Source organism: Sapajus apella, unplaced genomic scaffold (genome assembly GCF_009761245.1).
Source record: "Sapajus apella isolate SASKATOON/1434 unplaced genomic scaffold, GSC_monkey_1.0 scaffold50, whole genome shotgun sequence".
Lineage (NCBI taxonomy): Eukaryota > Metazoa > Chordata > Mammalia > Primates > Cebidae > Sapajus > Sapajus apella.
This window is the reverse complement of record NW_022436990.1, coordinates 7,424,149-7,447,127: the sequence shown is the minus strand read 5'-3', so window position 1 is coordinate 7,447,127 and position 22,979 is coordinate 7,424,149. Positions and strand designations below refer to the sequence as shown.

The 22,979-nt window shown below is 33.6% G+C and overlaps 1 protein-coding gene and 1 long non-coding RNA gene across 18 annotated transcripts in view; both read right to left on the bottom strand.

The window, feature by feature from the left end:
* RALGAPA1 (Ral GTPase activating protein catalytic subunit alpha 1) overlaps positions 1–22,979 on the bottom strand; it is a 297,019-nt gene that overhangs the window by 18,092 nt on the left and 255,948 nt on the right. For 6 of the 17 annotated variants that reach the window (XR_004258069.1, XM_032242525.1, XM_032242527.1 and 3 more), the window contains 2 exons: positions 8,785–8,909; positions 1,563–1,565 (listed from right to left, as the gene is read on the bottom strand). Coding sequence is in view for 16 of the 17 variants with exons in the window: in XM_032242525.1 (XP_032098416.1) it covers positions 1,563–1,565; positions 8,785–8,909 (128 nt within the window). In the remaining variant the exon portion in view is untranslated. Of the gene's footprint in view, positions 1–1,562; positions 1,566–8,187; positions 8,219–8,784; positions 8,910–22,979 lie in introns of all 17 variants that reach the window. The other 11 variants (XM_032242528.1, XM_032242539.1, XM_032242530.1 and 8 more) reach the window with 3 other exon arrangements.
* On the bottom strand, positions 11,838–20,875 carry LOC116526263. Its single transcript, XR_004258072.1, has 2 exons — positions 15,656–20,875; positions 11,838–14,438 (listed from the first exon to the last, which is right to left on the bottom strand). It is a non-coding gene; the product is annotated as an uncharacterized LOC116526263 (long non-coding RNA).

Here is a 22,979-nt window from a genome sequence, read left to right as displayed (position 1 = left end):
AGGAAAGGATGATTCTCATCTGAAAGTTAAAAAAAGGCAAACTGACTCCCCTAAAATGTCTTAATTTAAAAGAGATAAACAATGGTTTTCATTAACTTAAACTTTTGCAGGTATACTATTCAATAATAAGCAAGCAGGTAACCAGCAGAATTAGTAGATACACAATTTTTAAAGTAAAACAAAATCAAATGGGAAAGTTCTTTGCATCATTTATAAAGTAGTATTTTACTTCTGTACTTTATTTCTATGAATCATTCTCTAATATGCAGGAATACTATAGAACCTTGTACACTGTAGGCTCTCAAATATTTTCTAAGCAAAATGAGTCATTAATTAAAATCACATTAAAAATAAAAGTCCCTCAGGAAAAAAATCTGAAAATAGAATAACACCAACAAAAAATTCTGGATATTTTAAGGCATTTTAATCCAGATTTCCTGGGTCTTAAGTACATGAAAATTTTCTTTATGTGTTTTACAAACAAAAATACTACAGAGGTTGCAAGTTTAACTGAATATATACATCTCCTTACTTTACAGGGAGACTTGGCATATTTGTTAGCCAATGTAGCACCTCCTTGACACTTCAAACTAGGAAATAATTATGCTAGCACTTTCATATATATGAAATGTTTGTGCTTAAACTGAAGTTACTGAATGTTCATTAGAAAAACAAAAAGTTCAGTAAGGGGTGAAGGTCTTTAGAGATGTCTTAAGCAATTAAGAATGTGTCTTTGGCTGGGCGGTGGCTCACACCTGTAATCCCAGCACTTTGGGATGCTGAGGCGGGCGGATCATCTGAGGTCAGGAGTTCCAGACCAACCTGACCAACATGGAGAAACCCTGTCTCTACTAAAAAACACAAAATTAGCCGGGCGTGGTGGTGCATGCCTGTAGTCCCAGCTACTCGGGAGGCTGAGGCAGAAGAATTGCTTGAATCCAGGAGGCGGAGGTTGTGGTGAGCCAAGATTGTGCCATTGCACTCCAGCCTCGGCAACTAGAGTGAAACTCCATCTCAAAAGCAAAAAAAAAAAAAAAAAGAAAAAGAATGAGTCTTTTTATGTTTTTTTAGAACACTTAAAACTCTTCCCGAAGATCTGAATTGGTTCATAGCAGACCCATACTGGAAAATTTACAAGAGAATATGAATCCATGGCCCCTTTAGGGAAGCACTGCAGATGGATGGGAGAAGGAAAGTGAAAAGCAGTTGCTCATGCTTTTCTGATATGCATATAATTCCCGGCCATCATGAGAGGCCCTCCCATTGCTGTTTACCTTGAGATGGCCAATGTTTTCTAGCGGAGGTTTTGGGAGGAAGAGGACTATCACTGCATTTCTTTCTTTGTTGTGAATGAAGAAATGGAGTAGCAAGCAGAAGAGAGAAAGCAAAAGAGAAGACAGATAACAGATATGAGAGACAGTGCAGAATTTTATAGGTGTTAACTGAGGAGCAGAGATAGAGAGAGGAATAAAGGTTTTATCATGAAATATAATTGGGCATGCAATGAGTTAGGGTGATGGTTCACAATGACAATGCTTTGTAAATTCAAATGTTATACTTACCAACTAACAAAACAAGTTCAAATAGGAAAAAAGAAAAGAAGAAAAAATGTCTATGAGAGATTCTGTAAATATCTACCTTTTAAAGTGTTCACTGTACTGGTGGCATGTTATCCTAATCACTCAGACATAAAATCTCTAGAGCTGCATTGTCCAATATGGTAGCCACAGCCACATTAAGTTTAAAGTAATTGAATTAAAATGAATTAAATAAAAATTCAGTTCCTCAGTACACTGGCCATATTTGAAGTGTTCAACAGCCACACGTAGTTAGTGGCCTCCTCATTGGACAGTGCAGATATAGAACATTTCCATTACCATAGAAGATTTTATTAGAGAGTACTGCTCTACATTATGACAAACTCAAAGAATATTTTCCTCAAAAAAAATTCTTCCATGTCTTCCTCACTGCCTTCAGAGTGAAATCTCCCTTCCTCAACAGTGTCAAATTAGGATTTTTAGTGTGTGTGGTGTATAGTTATCAATATTTCCTAACAATTTAGCAAATTATATTTGTGGTAACATATTCAATATTCCCAAACTCTACAAATATTTTAGATGTTAAAAAAATGTATTAACAACCTACATTTCATTTCACATCCTATTCTATCTATTGATTTATACTACCTGGGTCATAAAGAATGCTGATTTGTTTCTATTATTAATATATCCTCATGGATAAGGTTTTTAAAAGTACACATGGGCTCCTATGTTTCTGCATACTGTATCTGTTACTAACACTATTTTCAGTGCTCACGTAGACTGTGTAACTTGATGGAATAATAAATTGATTCATATGTTGCACACTGATTACAATAAACTATTATTACAAATAACATAATGAATATGACTTTTGGGATGTACAAGGATTGCAAGAGGAAGCTCGAAAGATTGTTTTTTATTGTGGTTTTGTTTGTACTGTTCGGTGACAGGCATGACTGGCTTAAAGCTGCTAATTATTGGACAAATATAGCCTTAGAAAATACTGTGTCTTTAAAAGCAATTTCAATTAATACTGAACTGCAGAGACGATGTGCTGTCTTAGAAAGAACACGGGCATAGACAGTCCTAGATTAAATGCTGACTCTGTGTCACTTTACTAGCTGTTTGATCTTGGGCAAACTGACTTGAGACATTTTCATATTTGTAAAATGGAGATAATACGTGCTATTTTGTCAAGTTGTCACAGGAATTAAGATTACATATGCAAAGATACTTACTGTGCACATAGTAGGTGCACAGTACGTATAGCTACATAATAAAGCTATGAAACAGAAAAATAAAAACTGATACATTTGGAATCAGAACAGACTAGGATTAGAAAGGGATAGAAATGATGAATATTTTTGAAGAAAATGACCACCTGTACAAAATATTATGGTTCAAATGTGAAAAGCACAGCATACCATTAAATTTAGTTTGAGGGAAATTTATCCTCTCTTATGTTGATAGTCCTATGAAATAGAACCTTATGTTAAAGGTTAAAGACTACTCAACCTTACTTTTAATATTTTTAAAGCTGGTAAGTGATTAAGATTAGCATGGATAGCACTGAATATCATAAGGGAAATAATGCAATTTATTTTTAATTTTTATTTATTTATTTATTTATTTTAAGACGGCATCTCACTGGGTCACCCAGGCTGGAGTGCAGTGGCATGATTTCAGCTCACTGCAGCCTCTGCCTCCCGGCTGCAAGTGCTTCTCCTGCCTCAGCCTCCTGAGTAGCTGGGATTACAGGCGTGTGCCACCCTGCCCAGTTAATTTTTGTGTTTTTAGTAGAGATGGAGTTTTGCCATACTGGCTAGGCTGGTCTCGAACTCTTGGCTTCAAGTGATCTGCCTGCCTGAGACTCACAAAGTGTTGGGATTATAGGCATGAGCCACCATGCCTGGCCAGGAAATAACACAATTCAAAATAGTAGAGAAATAAAGACAAACGTGGTTTCATTTTAAGATATATTCAAGAACTACTAGTATTTCAGATTTAGAACAAATCAGGCCAAGCTTGTCATATTTTACTTCCTCCTTACAAATGAAAAAATGGGAAGAATAGATTAATTTGCGTTCATATGGATAATAACCGACAAAACTAGGATTTAAATCCAGAATAGTTTGATTTCAAACCTCATACTTCTCCCTGGGCAACCTTAAAGCTATATGGAAAAGAAAAAAAAAAAAAAAAAAAAGAAAGAAAAGAAAAAAAAGATTTTTCAATGGGTGGGAAAGTAAAATCCTTAAAATAAAAATCTTTAACAATTTATAATTGGTAAATATGACAGGTTATCGGGCAATATCTCTCTTTCTCACTCCCTTCTCTATCGACAGCAGGAAGGGGATGAAAATACTTCGACTAAATGGGTAATTGTAATAGTTAAGATCATGCCCTCTGAAGTCAGATAAGTCTAGGTTGGAATACTAGCTTGATGAAGTATCAGGTGCTGGGTAAGCATTTTTTCTTTTAAATTTCATAGAACTGCAATGAAGATTAAATGAGGGAATGTATGTACAGTACTGAGCACAGTGCCTGGCACTCAGTAATAGCACAATTATTTTTAACACAAAAATTTCACATCTGAATAAATGTTCTATGTGGAAACTGAACCTAGAAGTTGTCACAAAAGGTTAGTGGGTCTTATTTAAGATTATTTTACTTGCCTCTTGGTGAACAATATATAAGCCAAATTTCCAAGTTTCAAGTTATCAAACAGAATACATTTCACTGCTTATAATTTCATCTAATGATTAATAGGAATAGGAATCTGTTTTTAAAAACATTAACTAGCCAGGTGTGGTGGTTCACACCTGTAATCCCAGCACTTTGGGAGGCTGAGGTGGGTGGATAACCTGAGGTCAGGAGTTTGAGATCAGCCTGGCCAACATGGTGAAATCCCATCTCTACCAAAAATACAAAAATCAGCCAGGAGTGGTGGTGTGTGCCTGTAATCCCAGCTACTGGGGAGGATGAAGCAGGAGAATTGCTTGAACTCCTGAGGCGGAGGTTGCCGTGAGGCAACATCGCGCGACTGCAATGTAGCCTCTGTCTCAAAAAACGAAACACCAAACCACTAAATAAAGAAATTTATAGCTTATGTTATATACTGCAGGAAACAAATTTTCTTCTTCTTCTTTTTTTTTTTTTTGAGACAGAGTTTCACTCTTGTTGCCCAGGCTGGAGCGCAATGGCATGATCTTGGCTCACTGCAACGTCTGCCTCCCCAGTTCAAGTGATTTTCCTGCCTCAGCCTCCCAAGTAGCTGGGATTACAGGCATGCGCCACCACGCCTGGCTAATTTTGTATTTTTAGTAGAGATTGGGTTTCTCCATGTTGGCCCAACTGGTCTTGAACTCCTGACCTCAGGTGATCCGCCTGCCTTGGCCTCCCAAAGTGCTGGGATTACAGGTGTGAGCCACCCCGCCCGGCCAGGAAACATTCTTCTGTTGGCACTTACTAATATTTAGGATATTTATAAAACAACTATCTTCGGAGGAGCTAAAATATTTTCTTTCAGATCATTTCAAAGCCTTACTTTAAATAACTTTTAAAGAAAGACACTGAGCTAAAAAAGGTCACCTAAAGCAACAGTTAAATTTTGATGATCCATCTGACTCAAAGATTCAAAGAAATAGATCTGACCATCATAAATCCCATCCTATCTACATATGGGAATATAGATTTTGCAAATTAACAGCAAAACAGGTTAGAAGGTAGACTGGATACTACTCTATGTTTTCATAATCACCTAGATTATCTCTGAATTTGATGTCATAAAAACTATATTTGAATTTTATTAACTTTCATAGTATTCCTTTAAATAGAAACTCACATATTCCCTAAAAGTAATTATAAAAAATGTTATATCTGTATAGATATATGTGTTTGTGAATGAATATATGGGTACATATGAAGACACAGAGAAACATCTATCCTTTAATTGTTAAATAACTAAAATCTCTAACTTAAAGACATAATACTCCAAAAAATTATATTTTTAATGTTGAGAAAGTCAAACCAATTAATATTTTCTATATATTTTCAGTGAAACAGGATCCTGTTTCTCATTGACATTCTAGAATTTCTCTTGTTACAAAATAAAAAAAGATAATGTTGAAAAGACAATGTAACATTGGGAGAAATATGTACATATTGAACAAACAGTGTAATCTGGCCAAGAGGAGCAGTAATTTCATTTTAAAGTTTACAGTTAAAGGAGAGGTATTTGTAAATATGAAAAAACTTTAATAAGTCACTAAAACCTTTTGATATTTTCCACACACATGCCTGACAAAGATAAAGGGATTTTTTTCCTGTAATTTTTAAAAAATAAAAGACAGGAAAAATCCAATAATATTTTAACGTAGTTATGAAACATCAACAAAGTGTGACATCACGATATTTCCCTCAATGACCTTAGGGATAAAAATAATTTCCCTGAAGTATCAGTCTACTGCCACAGACAGTACATTTTGAGAAAATACAGTTATAAAATTTATGGATCAACTACGATGCATCAAAATCTTTCATATCTATTTTAATAATACTGAAAGTTATATGGAAAAATCTATTCTTGGATTTAAATGTCATCACAGTTGATATGTATGTTACCGTTAACGAGGAAGTGGGTTTTCAATAATCTTGAACGAAATTAAGAAATCTTAAAAAAATAGTATTTTTCTATACTATTGGACTGAACATAATTATGTTATAGGGTTGGTTAGACAAAATATAATCACCATCCTGGCATTTCTTTAAAACTTAATTTCAAATTACATTAGTATTAATAAGTATTATTTTATATACACTGGGTGTGCACAGGATATCTAAAGTTGATTCTCAATTGCTATTATGGATCCATTTCTTCAATATGATGAACACATTTTATACTTATGCTAGAAAAAAGATTAAAAACTTTACACTATTATGTCATTTTTGCAAACCACTTTGATATAACTTTAAAGGAAGCTCTGTATGTATGGGATTTATGATAGAAAAATTAAGATTTGAGATAACTAAAAAAATTACTTTTCAGATTCCAAGTTTTTGCTATTATAAGAGTAAATATTTCATTTTTATTTCTTGTTGAACTGAGAACCACTCTGATAAAAATTTCTGTCATAGCTATTAAAGTCTGCAAAACCTTAAATAGAAATGTATTTAGTAATACTGGCACAAGTTATTTACAAGCAAAAACACCCTTTTGAAAATTAGAGTGCATGTTAAAATTAGAGAATGGTTCTTAAAGGCAGTGACAACTTTTAAAAATTAACTGAAAAAATTTGTAGCACAATATTAGGTTTATGTTCAAATTCATATTTTTACTACTATTTATATTATCATAAATGTTATTTGAAACAACTTACACAATAATTTTGTAAGACACATTAAAAATGAAGCCAACAGAAACTTCACTTGGCTGCTGTAGCATCCTTTAATGTCTCAGAAGTGAGAATACTACTTACTTCTACAATACGTGGCCAAATGTGCAGGATAACATGCAAATATGAGGAGTACATTAAGATGACAAATATGAAAGAGTACAGCTGGTAAACAATGACACATGAGAATCGAACAGCCTTTATCAATTTAAGGGGAAACGTTAGTCCAAGTGTGGTATTATTATCAATATTTTTTACTTGTGAAATTTATGGCTTGACTCTATGATATGCAAGTGTTATTAATATTTCTTTTAATATAGTCTGACATTTTATCAGATCTTCTCCATTATTAAACAAGGAAATTGCCAGATATAATTAGTTATTTTGCTGTTCATTAATTTATTTTTAATATTTCTCTTTTATCATCTTTTTAAATGCCAAACTAATTTTGGATAGTGTCAATCCACTAAAGTGAATCTTGGACTTTTTAATCTCTTTCGAAAGATTCAACCTGGTCTAATATGGTTTTCTCTTTGCTAGGTCTTTTAAAGTATTTGAAAGGGATCTAAGTGTTTTTGTAAAATTATTTTTTTTAATGGCAATTTAATGATGACAGGATTGGAAGCTTTAATTTCATTAACTAAACCTCAATTGAGAATTACAGTAATTTTTTCCAAATAGCGTAGAAAAGAAGTGTTGTGCCTTTTGAATTTATTTAATATAAAGAAAACTTATTTAACACAAAGAAAATTTGAACGTTTATTATGATAAACTTCAAGCATATTATATTCTCTTTTCCTGCTTCCGTTGGATACCATTACAACAGTCATCTTTGTATTTCAGGTGCCTAGTGAAGTGCAAGGCACACAGAGAGTTACCATTTGATGAATTAGGATATCCAATAACAGTGTAACACATCACAAAATACAAAGTCACGCTACTTCAGTTCAATAGTACTACTTTTTCATGCTGAGAAACAGAAAAAAAAAAGTCAATATAACAAGGTATAACTAATTTCAATGAAGGGATTCTATTATTAGTTATTTTTCTCCCCAAACCATGTTAGTGTTTCATGCAGACCTGGGTTAGTCAGTATAATTCCGGAAAAAATTTAGTGACAATTTCTGAAATGTTTAGTATGAACCAGACAGTGTTAAGTTTACTTATTGTTTAAGTTACAAGCTTAGAGCTTGCTAATTTTGAAAAAAGGAAATGGGAGAACAGAGGGTGTTTTGGTTGACACTTTGTCTTACCTTCAGATAAACAGAACTGATATTTAATGATCTAAAGAGGGAAAATAAAATAAATGAAACAATCATAAGGAGTGCAAGATATTACAGAATAGGAAGGCCATGAGTCATTTATTTTCTTACTGATTTCTTCAAAATTAGTTAATCGTAAAATGCAGTACCCTCTTATAATCCTTAATTATTAAAATATTAAGTGCTTCTACATCTAGACCAGTTATTTTAGCTTTATCTGTAAAATCAGAGATGAGGGGGTAATATTCTTGGCCATAAAATTTGATTCTCTAAAATTGAGAGTGCGTGCTTAACTTGTATTTCTTTTGCAGATACTTCAGAAATGATTCCAGAAGATGCAAGAGTCACTGACCATTAGCTCAGATAAAATATGGTACATGTACTTTTATGAAGATTGTTGACTTTTTTAAGGAATTGCATTTAGGTAAAAGAAACCATAAATCAAATTTAAAGGCCAAATTCAAATATTAAAGTGATAAAAAATTTGTACTTCATTATTAGAAATTTTTTCAAGCAAGTTTTTAGAACAAAAGCGTACTGCATTTCAAGTTTCAATAACAAATAACTAATACTTGCTTTTAATCTTACCGGCATCAGATGGTAAATGATGGTAGGGAGCTGGAGAAAAAACCTGTGCTGCAAAATCTTCAAATGTTGTTGGTTCTAAGTGGTGCTGGACAATTGTTTGCAGGTATCGTGCTCTCTCCTCATAGCTGATTTTCCTTTGGTTAAGGATAAACTTAAATGCAGCTTATACTGGAAAAAAAATCTTATCAAAAAGGACTGCTATGATGCTAAGCTATTACTTCTTAATAAATAGAATTATTCACTAATTATTGTTATATATTATTAACAATGTGGCTTTTTAAAGAGCAAAAATACAGTTTTTAACCTAAGTTTACTCTTCATGATCCCACTATAAATGACAGCTTAACAGGGAGACATTTATTAGATAATAATTACAGTAATACTAATGAAATGAATGAAGTTGATGGTTTATTTGAGAAAGGATTCAATTTCTATCAGGAGTCTAGGCTGAAATTTCTATCAGCCTAGGCTCATCTTATCTTGTTAATCAGGTTCCATCTGCAGATTTACTCTCAAAAGCCATGCAATAAATATTGTAATGTTGCTTAAGATACTATGTCCAAAATTCTGTTTTTCATTTGTAATGATTTATTATGAAAAATTCCTACGTATCTTTTTATAAAATCCCTGCATTTTCTCAACAATTGTTCTCATTTTGAATGGAAGGCTACTGTTGCTGTAATCCTCGAATAACTCCATGCGGTTAAGAAAAATACATAGCTGAATCTGTATGCCGGGAAAAAATACCTAGTCAATTATAACACTGAAACAAGCAGGAATATTTGCAAAGAGTCTACAGGACTTCTAAATGCTGTCTAACAAAGCATCTCCAGGGCACTGACACTGACAGAAAAATACTGAAGTTCCCTTTCACCACATTTTCTTCTCTGATATTATTGACAAGCAACCACTACCTTGAAGTGTTGTTGCTTTTGAACAACCCACTCCAGGCTTCCTGTTTTAGCAGGCCTGATTGTGCTGTTAGCACAGAGAGGGCGAGAAAGAGAGAGAATATTTCTGTTGTTCACGAAAGCAACTATGGAAATGGCTGTCAAAATGTAGAGCAGCAGGCAGCAACATACAATTATCAGGAAAAACTCACATGCTGACTTCATGTCGTATAGTTCCTGAACTGAGAAATCAGTTAACCTTTCTTTTAAAACTTTTAAAAGTTTCCCTGTGGTACTCAGTGTGCTATGCTGACAGGCTTTACATAAGATATTTAAATAAGGATAATAAACATTTGTCTACTGATTCTTCTTTTTTTGCCCACTGAATTTCCCTCCAAAGTCCACTTTAATATTTCCCCTCAAAATTCCTTATTTTTTAAAAATTGCAGTCAATTATTATATAGTTGTAAAATTCTAGAAATTGTAGACTAAGCCAACAAGACCCAAAAAAATAATTTGAGAGGAAGATAATTTTAAATGATAATTCAACGGGAGATACCATGACCAGTTAGTTACATTTACAAGAGTTTACTAAGAAGAGGAAAAAAAAAAAGTAGGAGTTAAAGGTTAGACTATATTCATTACGCACTTGACTTTGATTGTGGTATCTTTTGCTCTCTAAGTGGCTTTCATATTATGATTTATCTTATGTATCAAATATTAAAATAACCTTAAATTCCAATTCCTGGCAATCTATTACTTTCCATTCTGTATACTGGGGATGAACTTCAAAAAAATTTTACTTCTGAGGTGGGAAGCAACAGGAAAAGATGCATATTAAAATGATCAGCATCAAAGATTTTACATGAGGATAATGTGGACATTTTTGAGTCTTAACATAGACGAGTAATATAGCACACTTTTAAAAGGAGTATATGGTTATAAATGGAAGAGGATGAAACTGATGGTACAATCTAAATAATACCACATATCTCACAACTTGTTGGAAAGTACTTTTTTCATTGGGGGAGATTCACAGCTGCCGAATTTTCTGCAGTTAATAGACTCCTTTGATTCACAGCAGTGCCCCTTGTACAAAAAATACTGGCCTTTGTGTATTACCAGAAACTAATTTTCTATTTGGCTGAAAAGGGAAAAATGGGGTTATTGCTTCTCCCTCCTACAGAGCTTTTCATTATGCCTGATGCACTCAACTTCTAAGCTCTTCTGAGAAAAAAAATAACTGAAGAGGCAAGAGGTAGAAAAATGAGCTTGTTAGCACATTAGAAGTGAAGTATCTTGGTGGGCCCTAGAAATTCCCAGTGGTGTGTTAACTTATCACTCTATGCATGCTGGCACTGATAGTCTTCCAATTGATCACTCTCTTTTCGCACCAAAGGTGCTGCCAGGAAGCAAAGGCTGAAGGCCCACAGGAGAAAAGTCTGCTATCAAAACAAGCTGTTTTTAAAAGTCTGCTTGAATGGGTAAAACGCTTCATGAAAAGTAGGGTGGAGACACCTACCTGCTTTTAAAAATGTTCTACTTTCAAAGGGCCTATAAATGAAATATTTTACTTTATTATATTTAGAGATTACACAAAAATTAGGCAGAAAGAAAGCAAACGTTAATATTTCTAAAGCAGGGTAGATATTTCCAATGTAGTAAATTCATCAAAGCAAGAAAATGATTATCTAGATAAAATACATTGTGCAGATTAATTCTACTTCTCTATACAAAAAGAGGCTTATAAAATAGAAAAAGCCCTAATACACGGCTACACAAAACTGAAATTATCCAGATATAACATATTCATTTTGTATAAAAACATATTTAATAAATTTACATTAAATCTTCATTAATGAAAACAATGCTTTCTTAAATTATTTTTAAAGTTCAAGTCTAGGTGGCAGAGTGAAGGGAAGCAATCATTAATGGTTGAATTTAAATGAAAAAACTACAGTGCTCATCACTTATTAGGTAAGTTTCCTTTTTGGGGGCCACCTTCAGGAAACACTGTTAGCTTGGTAAAATAATCATATCTAAGCTAACTGACCTTCTAAAATCTAAATGATCTTTGTAAGTTTCCCAGTGTGATGTAGCCAAATAAATAAATAACAACATGAAAACAAGCCAACCCAGTCTATAGGACTTACATCTTTTTTTACTTCAGAAAACATGTATGAAGGAAATATAATAAACTCTAAGCACTTAAACCATAGCCTTGAGTCCACAACGAGGTGCTTTTTGTGATTGAGATGATTAAAGTTCCATACAGTGCTTTAGAATCTGCAATTGTAATCATCCAAAGCAGTTAATTCCCGTATCTCCTTATAAAAGCTTAGACACTTATTCCATAAAAGACATCTCTCTAGGGAAGAGTTATTAGTACATATACGTTGAGTGGCACACAAACTCCACAGCTGGCAACAAGAGGACAACTCAAGCTATAGTTTTATATGGTGAGCGCATGTTGCCATTGGCATTGGAATTAAAAAACTGAAATAGGAAGGACGATAAAAAAGGTGAAGGTAAACTAATAAAAAAATTCAGAACAAAAATTTAAAATACAAATCTAAGTTGAGGTAAGCAGATTTAGGTTGTAAAACAACTCAAGGCAAAATTATCTAATAAAAACTGTTGGATGAGGGAGACTTTTAACTAGTAGGAATCTTTAATACAGAACTAGCCAATCAAAAAAAAAAAAAAAACACACAGGTGATGCAATCACAGCAATATAATTATCCCCAAACCCCCCTCCCCCTTTTTAAAAAAGGAAAAGGGGGACGGGAGGGGGGTGGGGGGGGTAGGAATATTATTATTCTAAAAACAAGGGAACAAAACATCTATAGCATAAAGAACAGTTTAAATCTAATCTGTACTTCATTAAGTTAACATCATTACATATTTTAAGTTACTACTCTTGATTTTAAACTTCAAGACCAGCTATTAAGAAAATGGGTTCAATTTCAGACTGAGCCAGGAAAGATAAGCATAAATTTTCTGTGCCATAATTTATCTGTATGTTAAATGGGGATACATCTGTATGTTAAATGGGGATACCATCACCTACTCACTTCATAGGGTGCTGAAGATAAAGGTTACAAATACAGGGTAAATCAAAAGTGTCCCTACATCTGTCTTGAAAAGTTTATTTTGGCCTTTGGCTCATATATTTGTATATAGCAGGTGCTGCCTCTAGGAGGACAATTTTTGATGTCAGTTTAAGAAATATACCTGTATTCATGTGCAAGAACTCTTTGATAATACCACTAATAAAAAAAGATAATACCACTAATATTTCTTGTTACATGTACAGAGGGTTTTGACTTATTATGATGCAAAGAAACTGATTTCTCATGGGGAAAAAGAGAAAAGATACTGCAGAACATTATGTACTATCAACTTTATTAACACATAGAAGAATATATAAAAGTAGACCTGGTTTTAAAGAAGCAATGCTTTTCATTCTCCACAATAATTTTATTAATCTGGTAATTCTGAACTGTTTGTACTGTTAGAAAAGGGGAAGCTTTCAGTTTTGTAATTCCACGGGACAACCAGTAGGTTGTAGAAACATTTAGTTCAAATGTAATTTGTGACTAGTCTGAAAGAAATGGAAATGTGTGTGTGTATATATGTGTATACACGTTACACACAAGAATACAAAGTATAATTTTCACAAAAAGAAATTATAAAAATTACAACTTGTAAGCAGATATCAAAGATTTGCATGATTGCTTATTTTCCTCCTAAGTTCAGGTTTCATGTTGTTTTTCCTTAACAAGAAAAAAAATTGACTCCTTTTAAAATAAAGGCAAGTATAAAGTGTTTATATCTGTGCTCAATGGCCTAGTCTCAGGGATTTAAGGCCCATTCTGAAATTCTTAATTTAGTAAGCACTTCCCTACACTCATACATTTCTATAGCTTCTTTGCAGTTTTAGCACTTAGGAATTTTATCTCCTTTCTCTAGAGAAGATTCCAAGAATAGTAATCATAGGAGGAGGAAGCATTCCAATAATTACTTAGAAATGTTGCCTACTGATTTAAAAAAATTTTTTTTGAGAGTACAACTTAAGTAGTAATTGAGATGTAACTTAAGTAGCTGAAATCTAAGTACTACTTAAGTTGAGCAGATCAGAGTCAATTATTCAATACTTATAAAGTTTGTAAGGCTGGTAGCCTGCAACTGGCTATAGTAAGTTTCCATATCACACATCTTGAAGATTGCTGCAAATCACCCACCTCCCAGGCCCCCTTTAGAGAGCCTCTTTCCTTAGGCTTGTTCTTCCACTAAGTACACTTTCTTAAGAAACAGTTTTGTCCCTGATTCTTGGGGGCAGATTTGGTGGTCCTTAAATGCTACTACTTCACTTTAGAGACTAGTAATCCAGGCATTCTACTTACGTTATTGAAATTTTAATTGTCCATTTTGTGGTTTACAGACTAGTGATGAGACTATTGCCATGGGGACAGAGAACATGTCTTCTTATCTTTACGTCTTCAGCACCCAACACAGGGCACAGTAGTATTCAATGACTTGCTTACAACTTCTAGAAGGAGTGAATAAAGTTGGTTTGATAGTAGATTAGGAGGTGTCTGTCACACTGACGCCCCTTTCCTCTAATCCCAATGTGGTTCCATAAAGGCAAACCTTTTTGGGGCAAATGTAGTTGAAACTTTCCTAGGACTGGATTTAGAGTTTGAATCTTCCTTGTGAGAAAAATTTTTGTTCTACTGTGCCCTTTGATTTTGCTGGCCCTCTCTGGAACCAAAAAAAAAAAAAAAAAAGTGACTAAAGCACAATATATAAATATGTAAAGTACTACATTAAGAGAAAAGAAAAAGAAAACTGATAATTACTTCTATAAATCCTCATAATCTTAAAGATTTTTTTCTTTATGTAATGTAATTATAACTCATAATTTAGCATTGAACTAAATATTTCCCCCATTGGTTGTGATAATTTCTTAAAAGTTTAAAGTTTTTTCATAAATTCTACAATGGTATGAGACAATGAATTTAGTCAAACAAATTCTATTTGCTTAAGTGGCCATTTATAGAGAAGGGAAAAAGGGGAAGAATGAGAAAATCTCTATAAGGAAAATTAAATGACGGGTAATTTCAAATCATTTTAGGCAGATTTCCAAAACTGCTCTGTATATCATAAGAATAGAAGTGATAATACCCTTGAAAAATAATACTTGAAAAATGTTATATTTAGGTTTTTGAAAAGGCCATCTTAAAAGAGGTTATCCCAAGACAAGGCATCATTTATTGAGAATATTTAGGACAATTTGAACTAAAGGAAGGATACACCCATCAACATTGCTTTCAGGAAACTTAGTAAAATTAGTTTATTTTACTAATGTTTATAGGCATCAATAAGGCTAGCCTGAATAGAAAGTACAAAGATTTGCTTGGATAAACAAAGCTGCTGACAGATAGAGATGGGACTAAAATCTTGGTCTTTCAATTAATAGTCCAATGCTCTCTCTACATCCAATCTCAATGACTTGGGTGTTGCGTGGTGAAAAAGCAAAGGCCTTTTAGTTATCTCAAAATAATGAATATTAGCTTAAATTCTAAGACTGGCAATTTTTGAAAGATGTTTGTTTATATATTAAATAATATTTACTGTAATTTACTATAGTGACTATACTACAGTAAAACCCCTTGCATGTTCTAAAATAAAGATGAGAAAACAAACCACATTTGACACTTCAGTTTAAAAGGCCTTGAAATATCTTTAAATATTCTGAGGCAATATCATTACAGAGGGTCTTGAAAAAAGAATGAAAAATAAGAATTTTATTGAGACATAGCATATGGGTAGACATACTTTGCAAGTACATCTCAAGGATCTCATGGTTATTATCAGTAGTAAAGTGCCATGTTTTCTGAAATACATAGGATAATTAGTGTCTCATGAACTAATAGACATTGTTCATTTATAAGATGAAAGCAAACTCTACTGCTTACCTTATAAAGCAAGATCTGATAAATTAGGATCTGGCAGAGGGAAGGATATTCCATCTTTCCCACTGTAACTAACTTCTTCCAGAAACATGCAGTCTAGTTTATATGCAGTAAAAAATAAAATTTCCCTAAACAAATAGCATGAATCTCGTTATTAATATTGCTTATTTACACTATGTTAATAAAAATTCTTCTGAAAGTCTGCAACAGGTTATGACAAATTATTGTCTATTTTTATGATGCCTTATATTCATGAAATTCTTCAGTGGTTGATACTATCTACACCATGAAGGAAAAGCTGTGATTTGTCAGAGCAGACAAAGCTGGGCTTTAATCCATCCTTTTAACCATATTGCCAAGTCTATATTGTTTTCACTGCGTCTCAATTAGGAGACAGGCAGGACACCTGGTACTTCTTTATCTAAGTCCCATGGGCTGCCAGATGACTCAAAATCCATAACAGGTGCTAAGGCAGTGTGAGGATACAGAAATTGAAAGCTGGAGTTGAATAAAATTTGGAACACATATAATTGCTCATAAATCAGTCAATTACTAAATGAAAACATTAAGTAAAAAGTTGATAAGCCCAATTCCACCAAAGTTTGTGTAAATACATTTAAAAAGATTAACCTTAAATAAATAGGCTTAAAAATTTAAACTTACCTAAAGGCTCTGAAAATCCTTCCTGATTTAATAATCCAATAATCATTGGTGGGTTTCAAAAAGCACTAATATGATTATCCAATATCTGTATGTGTGTGTGTGTGTGTGTGTGTGTATATATATATATATATATATATATACACACATTCTACTTTCATGAAAGTTTTATGAAGCAAAACAGAAACACTAGGTTATCTGGATTTCAAATTTAGTGAAATTATAATGTACTCTCATTCTTGGAAAGATCTACTTGAAAACATTATCATTAATTTAGTAATAATGAGACTTTCAAAGTCAACAGAGAACTGCTTGAAAATCACTAGTATTAGCTTAAGAGTTTAAAAAAACATTGGGAGGATACTAGAAACAATCTTGTGTGTTGTTCTTTTTGAGAACATAATTTTTAGTACATTAAAGTTGAAGAAACAAAAGTATTTGAGCAAAATACTAAACTTGGACCCTGTCAGAAGACTGCAAAAAGGAAAAAAACAAACAAACAAAAAAACAAAAAAAAACCAAACAAAACAAAAACCAAATAAGTGAAATTTTACAGTGTACAATTACTTAAGTGTTATCTCTACCTAAATGTGCACTAATTTAATTAAGATTTTTGTTTAAGTGCTATAATTATTGGGAATACAAAAAAAGTGATTTCATTATTATAGTAAGTAGAAACAAAGTACAGTGAACTGTCATTTAAGACAGTGTCATAGAATCTATGATAAGCAGTACATTGGCTTAAACTAATGCACTATATGCCCCCAGGGAATGACAGGCTTAGACACTGGACTTTAACATCAAAATCTATCCATTAATCTTGACTTAAATATAATCTATTCTGCAGTAAAAGGAAGAATGGGCATTCAATGAATTACTGTTTTTGAAATACTGCACTGGTGTGCCCATTTACTAAAATTACTTAAGAGAACACAAGATATGAAATACTAGTAAATTTTACAGATTTTCTAATTTTACAAAACATGCACTTGAACTTCCCCAAATCTAGCAAGAGCATCCTGTTACAAAACTTTACTGTTTTAAAAGTTTTCTTAAAATATCTCTTCCTTATCCTATTTAAGAAGATGCTACATAAATCATTGTTACTGCAATATAATTTAGTCAATTTCATTTCAGCCGAAAGAAAAAAAGAATAATCTATGGGGTCAGAATCCCTGGAGTCCGAAAATAAGCACTAATTTTTTTTTCAGGTTGTAGATCATTGTTTTTTTGCAACAGAACTACCCAACTGCTGGCTGACAAAGCTGACTAGAAGAAAACAGGTCAAGAGGAGTGTTTATATAAATATCAGGGCATACAATATTTCATAAAAAAGGAAACAACCCTCACATTAAAAAAAAAATCCAACCAGAGGGAATTCAATGAGTGAGATAATCATACATGACTGAAATAGTTATGAGCTACTCAAATAATAAATCTGGCATTTAACCTTAAGATGTGCTGACTAGTTTATCTTTAGTGGATTATTTTAGCACTTGTGCTATGTAGAAAGTTAGTTTGCATTTCTATACTAATATCGTTTATATGTATTCAGATGGCATTCGGGAATCCTAAAAAGCAAAGTGTAAATTAAACCAAATTTATAACCTTATCTGACATATGAATTGTGATAATTTTATCCACTTCACCTCAGTTAAATTCTTATGAAAATAAAAAATTCCTTATTTTCATCTAATAAAAAAATCATTAAGACAAAATTGACTTTTGCTCTGCAATAATATGATGGGCTAAAAATAGATAATGGCATGTTAACAAGGAATTACTACAGGTGGCTGCTTAAATATATTCATTTGCTTTTTTTTTTGATAGCAGCTATGTGCTAAATAAAAGTCAACATTCTTATCAAGAGAGTAAGTAAATGTAGAAACATCAGTTCTGCAACAGCTATTTTTGCTGCTTCTCTTCTGAACAGCAATTAGTAAAGCAACCCCTTCCCCTCCTCCCTAGTGCTGTCAAGCTGTTCAGAGCAGTTTGCAACTCGACAATGGTACCATTGTGAATGCTCTCTGGGCTTCCTTCCCACAGAGAGTTAAATGGGCAGTTCCTGCTGCCCATGATTGGTGTCCAGTGAAATAATACTCAAGAGCCAGGTTTTATCAGCTTCACGCCAAAGAAGTGAAGCCAGGGAACCCAAGCCTTCATATCATAGTGGACCATATGCCAACCCTGATGGCCCCAAAGGTTTATCACTAAGAATCAGGATCCATCATGTCCCTTGTGAAATTTCACTTCACATACCTTATGTGAAATGCAAAGCTTCACTAAAAACTGAACCTTCTTTACAATTGGCATGAACAGATGGACGGTAACAGTGGTTTGGCAAGCAAAAGTTAAGATTTAAATAGGCAGTATTCTAGTGTTTGAGAGAAACAGCAGTTAGAAGAAAATGGATAGATTTGTGACCCATAGTTTAATTTTAATTTCATTATAGTTATTAAAAATTTAATATCAAAAGGCCTATGTTTAGTCTATGAAAAAAATGAATGAAAAGCACTTCAATTCCTATGTCAAACATGTTTAAAGACCAATTTCAGCTTTATATCCTTTTTTTCTTTGCTCTTTGAAATCCCCAAACAGCATCTGAATCTACAGTTGTTTTCATATTTAAACAAAGACTACAATAAAACTAGTACATTATGTAATAGGTGTGGTGAACAATAATGTGAGTAGAGCAGTGCACAATCATTACTAACTGCAACATCACAGGGTTTTAATACAGAAAAAAAAAAAAATCCCTATTCCAGCATAGGTGAGGAGTTGATAAAGATAGAAGCAAACTTCAAGTTTGGTTGTTTTTAGGGAATACTGCAGTTTGTCCATGCCCTGATGAGTTCTAGTTCTTCTCCAGCACTGTGATATGACCCACCTGTCCAGACTGGCATCTAAATTTGACAAAACAGAGAAGATGGTGGTAATGCTTTCTTTTGGTATTTTTGTTGTTGTTGTTGTTGCCATGAAGCCAATGTATTATAAGACTAGGACAAAAGTCTTTTATTCATCAATAACATGTAAAGCTGTAATAATGTGTAAAGACAATAACTGTATAAAAGTACCTCATAGGTAAAGTTTAAAGGATTGTTGTGCAAGAATGAAGTCTATCATGAGTCTATCATAAGAAATATGAAAATCTCAGTTGCACTTTAAAAAATGATACATATGTATAAATATTACCAAATATTTAGAGACCTTTTTAGTCTCATTAAGTAACACTGGCTATTAGTGCTATTAGACTGGCAATTATTGCTTAACTAATTATCATAAAGACTTTATGAAAATAATGATCAATAAACATTTTGGAAAGGCTTTGCTAGAAAATGAAAAGAAATTCAAACTGTAACTGTTCCACTAGTGAAAAAGTAAAAAACACACAAAAGCAGAAGGAATTGTTACCTTAGACACTGGCTGCCATAAAATCATCAATAGCATTAGAAAACCATATTTATGCTGATTTTCTTTCTGCTTGACTACATTATCTGGTTTTGACCTATTTCTTGATCTTTATCTGTCACTACTCTTCCTTTTATATCATCCAGTAGTACTGAACTCCTTTTATTTATTGACTATATCATACTTTTATGCCTCCATGACCACTTCTTACCCCTAGAAAACTCTTCCCTGACCATGTCTGCCTGGAAAAGTCCCATGTGTCTTTGAAGTATTAGTAGAATTCTTCCATGATAAAGCCATTCCTCTAATATGCATCCTCTCACCCTACTATCCTCTCCCACTTAAAATTAATCACCTTTACCATCCTTCTCGTATATATCACTATTGCTGGACTCTGGTAAGAGTGCACTGCATTCATACATTCATGGAGCTCTCTTTCCATCCGGCCCCAGACTGTATGCTCCAATAAATGAATGATCCTAAACTGCTTAAGTTTATCATTAATGCATTAAGTTCTTGGTAGAAGATGAAAATTGAAAATATCTCTAGAATTAAAACAATGTTAATTAACAGAAATAGAAACTGGCCATGTAATAAAGTCATTTTTTGTGAGCTCTCACAGCTGAACTGTAAGTAATTATTGGTCAACAGTAGTAAAACCTTAAAGATTGTCTCTAGAGAACATTAAGATACAATGCTATTTCATACAGAGTAAACTTTCTTTATTATTATCACAAAGTTGTTACACATCAGAGATTCACATTTATTGCTTTTTGAAAGGACATAGATTTGCTAGACCAAAACTACCATCTTTAAAGATATGTAGTACCTCTGAAATACAGTAACATCATCAACAGGCATATACTGCCATTTTCTGAAAAGAATAGCTAAACAAATTAAAACTGACATAATCAAAAATATATTAGAGTCATTGTAGAAGTGTGTCACATATATGGGGCCCCTGTTTAAATAATTACTCTGTATATACAGACTACAAAGACTATAAGGCTTGGCAGCAAAATCCAGGCCAAGAAGATGTTTAAGCACAGCAAAAAATTCTTTAACTGTAAAATTGTAATGCCATCTCTTTAATACAAAAGTATTTTTTTTTGGAGACAGACTCTTACTTTGTTGCCCAGGCTGGAGTGCAGTCGTGCAATCTGGGCTCACTGCAACCTCCGCCTCTGGGTTCGAGCAATTCTCATGACTCAAGCCTCATAAGTAGCTGGGATTACAGGGGTGGGCCACCATGCCCGGCTAATTTTTTGTATTTTTAATAGAGATGGGGTTTCACTATATAGGCCAGGCTTGTCTTGAACTCCTGGCCTCAAGTGATCTGCTCGCCTTGAGGTCCCAAAGTGCTGGTATTACAGCTGTGAGCCACTGCGGCTGGCTGAATACAGGACATTTTAATCCTCTAATTACAGAGCAGATTGTTAGGTAAAGAAGAATGTTTGGTCTTAGAGATCTTACTACAATGGTTAATACCAGTGGCACAATGGCTGTGAGCATTTCAAAGACCACAAAACCTGGATCACTTAGTTGATGAGACATTTTATTTGAAGAACTATCTTCTCTTCTTTTGAAGAGAATGAATGACCATAACTATAGATCTTAGTTGATTTAACAACTAATCAATTTAACAACTAATAAATTTGTCCACAATATTTAAGGCCTTCATAGAAAGCATGAAGAACAAATGGCACAAAATTTTCAGAGCTCCTAATGGTATCACTAACGTAGTTGGTACAAATGTTAAAGCAGCAAAATTGGAAACCTTATCAGCATCTAGACTCCCATTGCTGCCCCCTATTGCTCTCCTGTTGCTACCACTTTCCTTGCCTTACAGCAAAAAGTGTCAGCCTTCCGGGCTCAGCCTCAAGCTGCCTCCTTCTTGCAGGGGACACCAAGATGTATCCTCCCCACGCTATCTGTCACTGCCATCAAGTCAGAGGTGTCTTAGCTCATTTTTCTCCCTAAGAGATCTCCCAACCCCAAATGAAGTGAAAACCTTCATTAATGATACCTGAAAATTATCTTCAGTAACGGCCTCTAATAAAAAATATACTACTGATTAAGCAGTCAAAATAAAAAAAAAATCTTTGTGTGTGTGCTAGTCTGGCTTATTCATGTATCAGAGGCAATTTTAACTGATACTAGGTTTTTTATTCTTACCTACCCAGCCAACTCTTAAGATTTGTAGCCTATTCTAATACAAATCACAAAGTATAAGTTACTACAAAAAATATTTGGGGGTTTTCCATTCTTAAAAAAAATCCATGATAATAAATATAAACTTCAAAGGCATAGATACTTAAAATAATTTACTAGCCATCTACCATAGGCTAGGCACTGTGCTGGAAGTTAGTGAAACAAGGAGGATAAGTAAGACTTGCTAATATGTACATACACAGTTAAGCCCTATAATAAAATGTTTTGAGGCAGTGTGAACAATAGTTTTGCATAGTAAAGGAGGTTTTTTTTTTTCTTAAACAAAGGGTATTTGGGCTATGAATAATGAGTATGTTAGGTGGAAAAAAGTAGAGATGGGCATTATTGGGGTAACAACATGGGACTGAAAAAGAAGGGCATTCAGGAATAATGAATATGACTTAGCTGGACACACAGTGTGCCCTGAGCGTCAGTGTGGTAGGAGATGAGGGTAAAGATGGGAGATGGAGCTGGGGAGAAGTACAGGTGTATCTGACAAAACTACAGTGAGAAATATAAGGCTAGGGGGGTAAAATAAAAATAATTGCTTCGAGGTCATCAAAAAATTTAATTTGTTTCAATAAGCAATTAAGAGCCATCGTAAGTCTTTTAGTATACAGATGCTTCTTGACTTACGATTGGGTTACATCCCAAAATACCCATTATAAATTGAAAATTTATTTAATACACCTAACTTACTGAACAGTATAACTTATCTTAGTTATAAGGATATAACCTTATATCCTACTTTAAATGTGCTTGGAACACTTACATTAGCCTACAGTTGGGCAAAATCATCTAATGTAAAGCCTATTTTTTTTTTTTTTTTTTTTGAGACGGAGTTTTGCTCTTGTTACCCAGGCTAGAGTGCAATGGTGTGATGTCGGCTCACCGCAACCTCTGCCTCCTGGGATCAGGCTATTCTCCTGCCTCAGCCTCCTGAGTAGCTGGGATTACAGGCATGCACCACCATGTCCAGCTGATTTTTTGGTATTTTTAGTAGAGACGGGGTTTCACCATGTTGACCAGGATGGTCTCGATCTCTTAC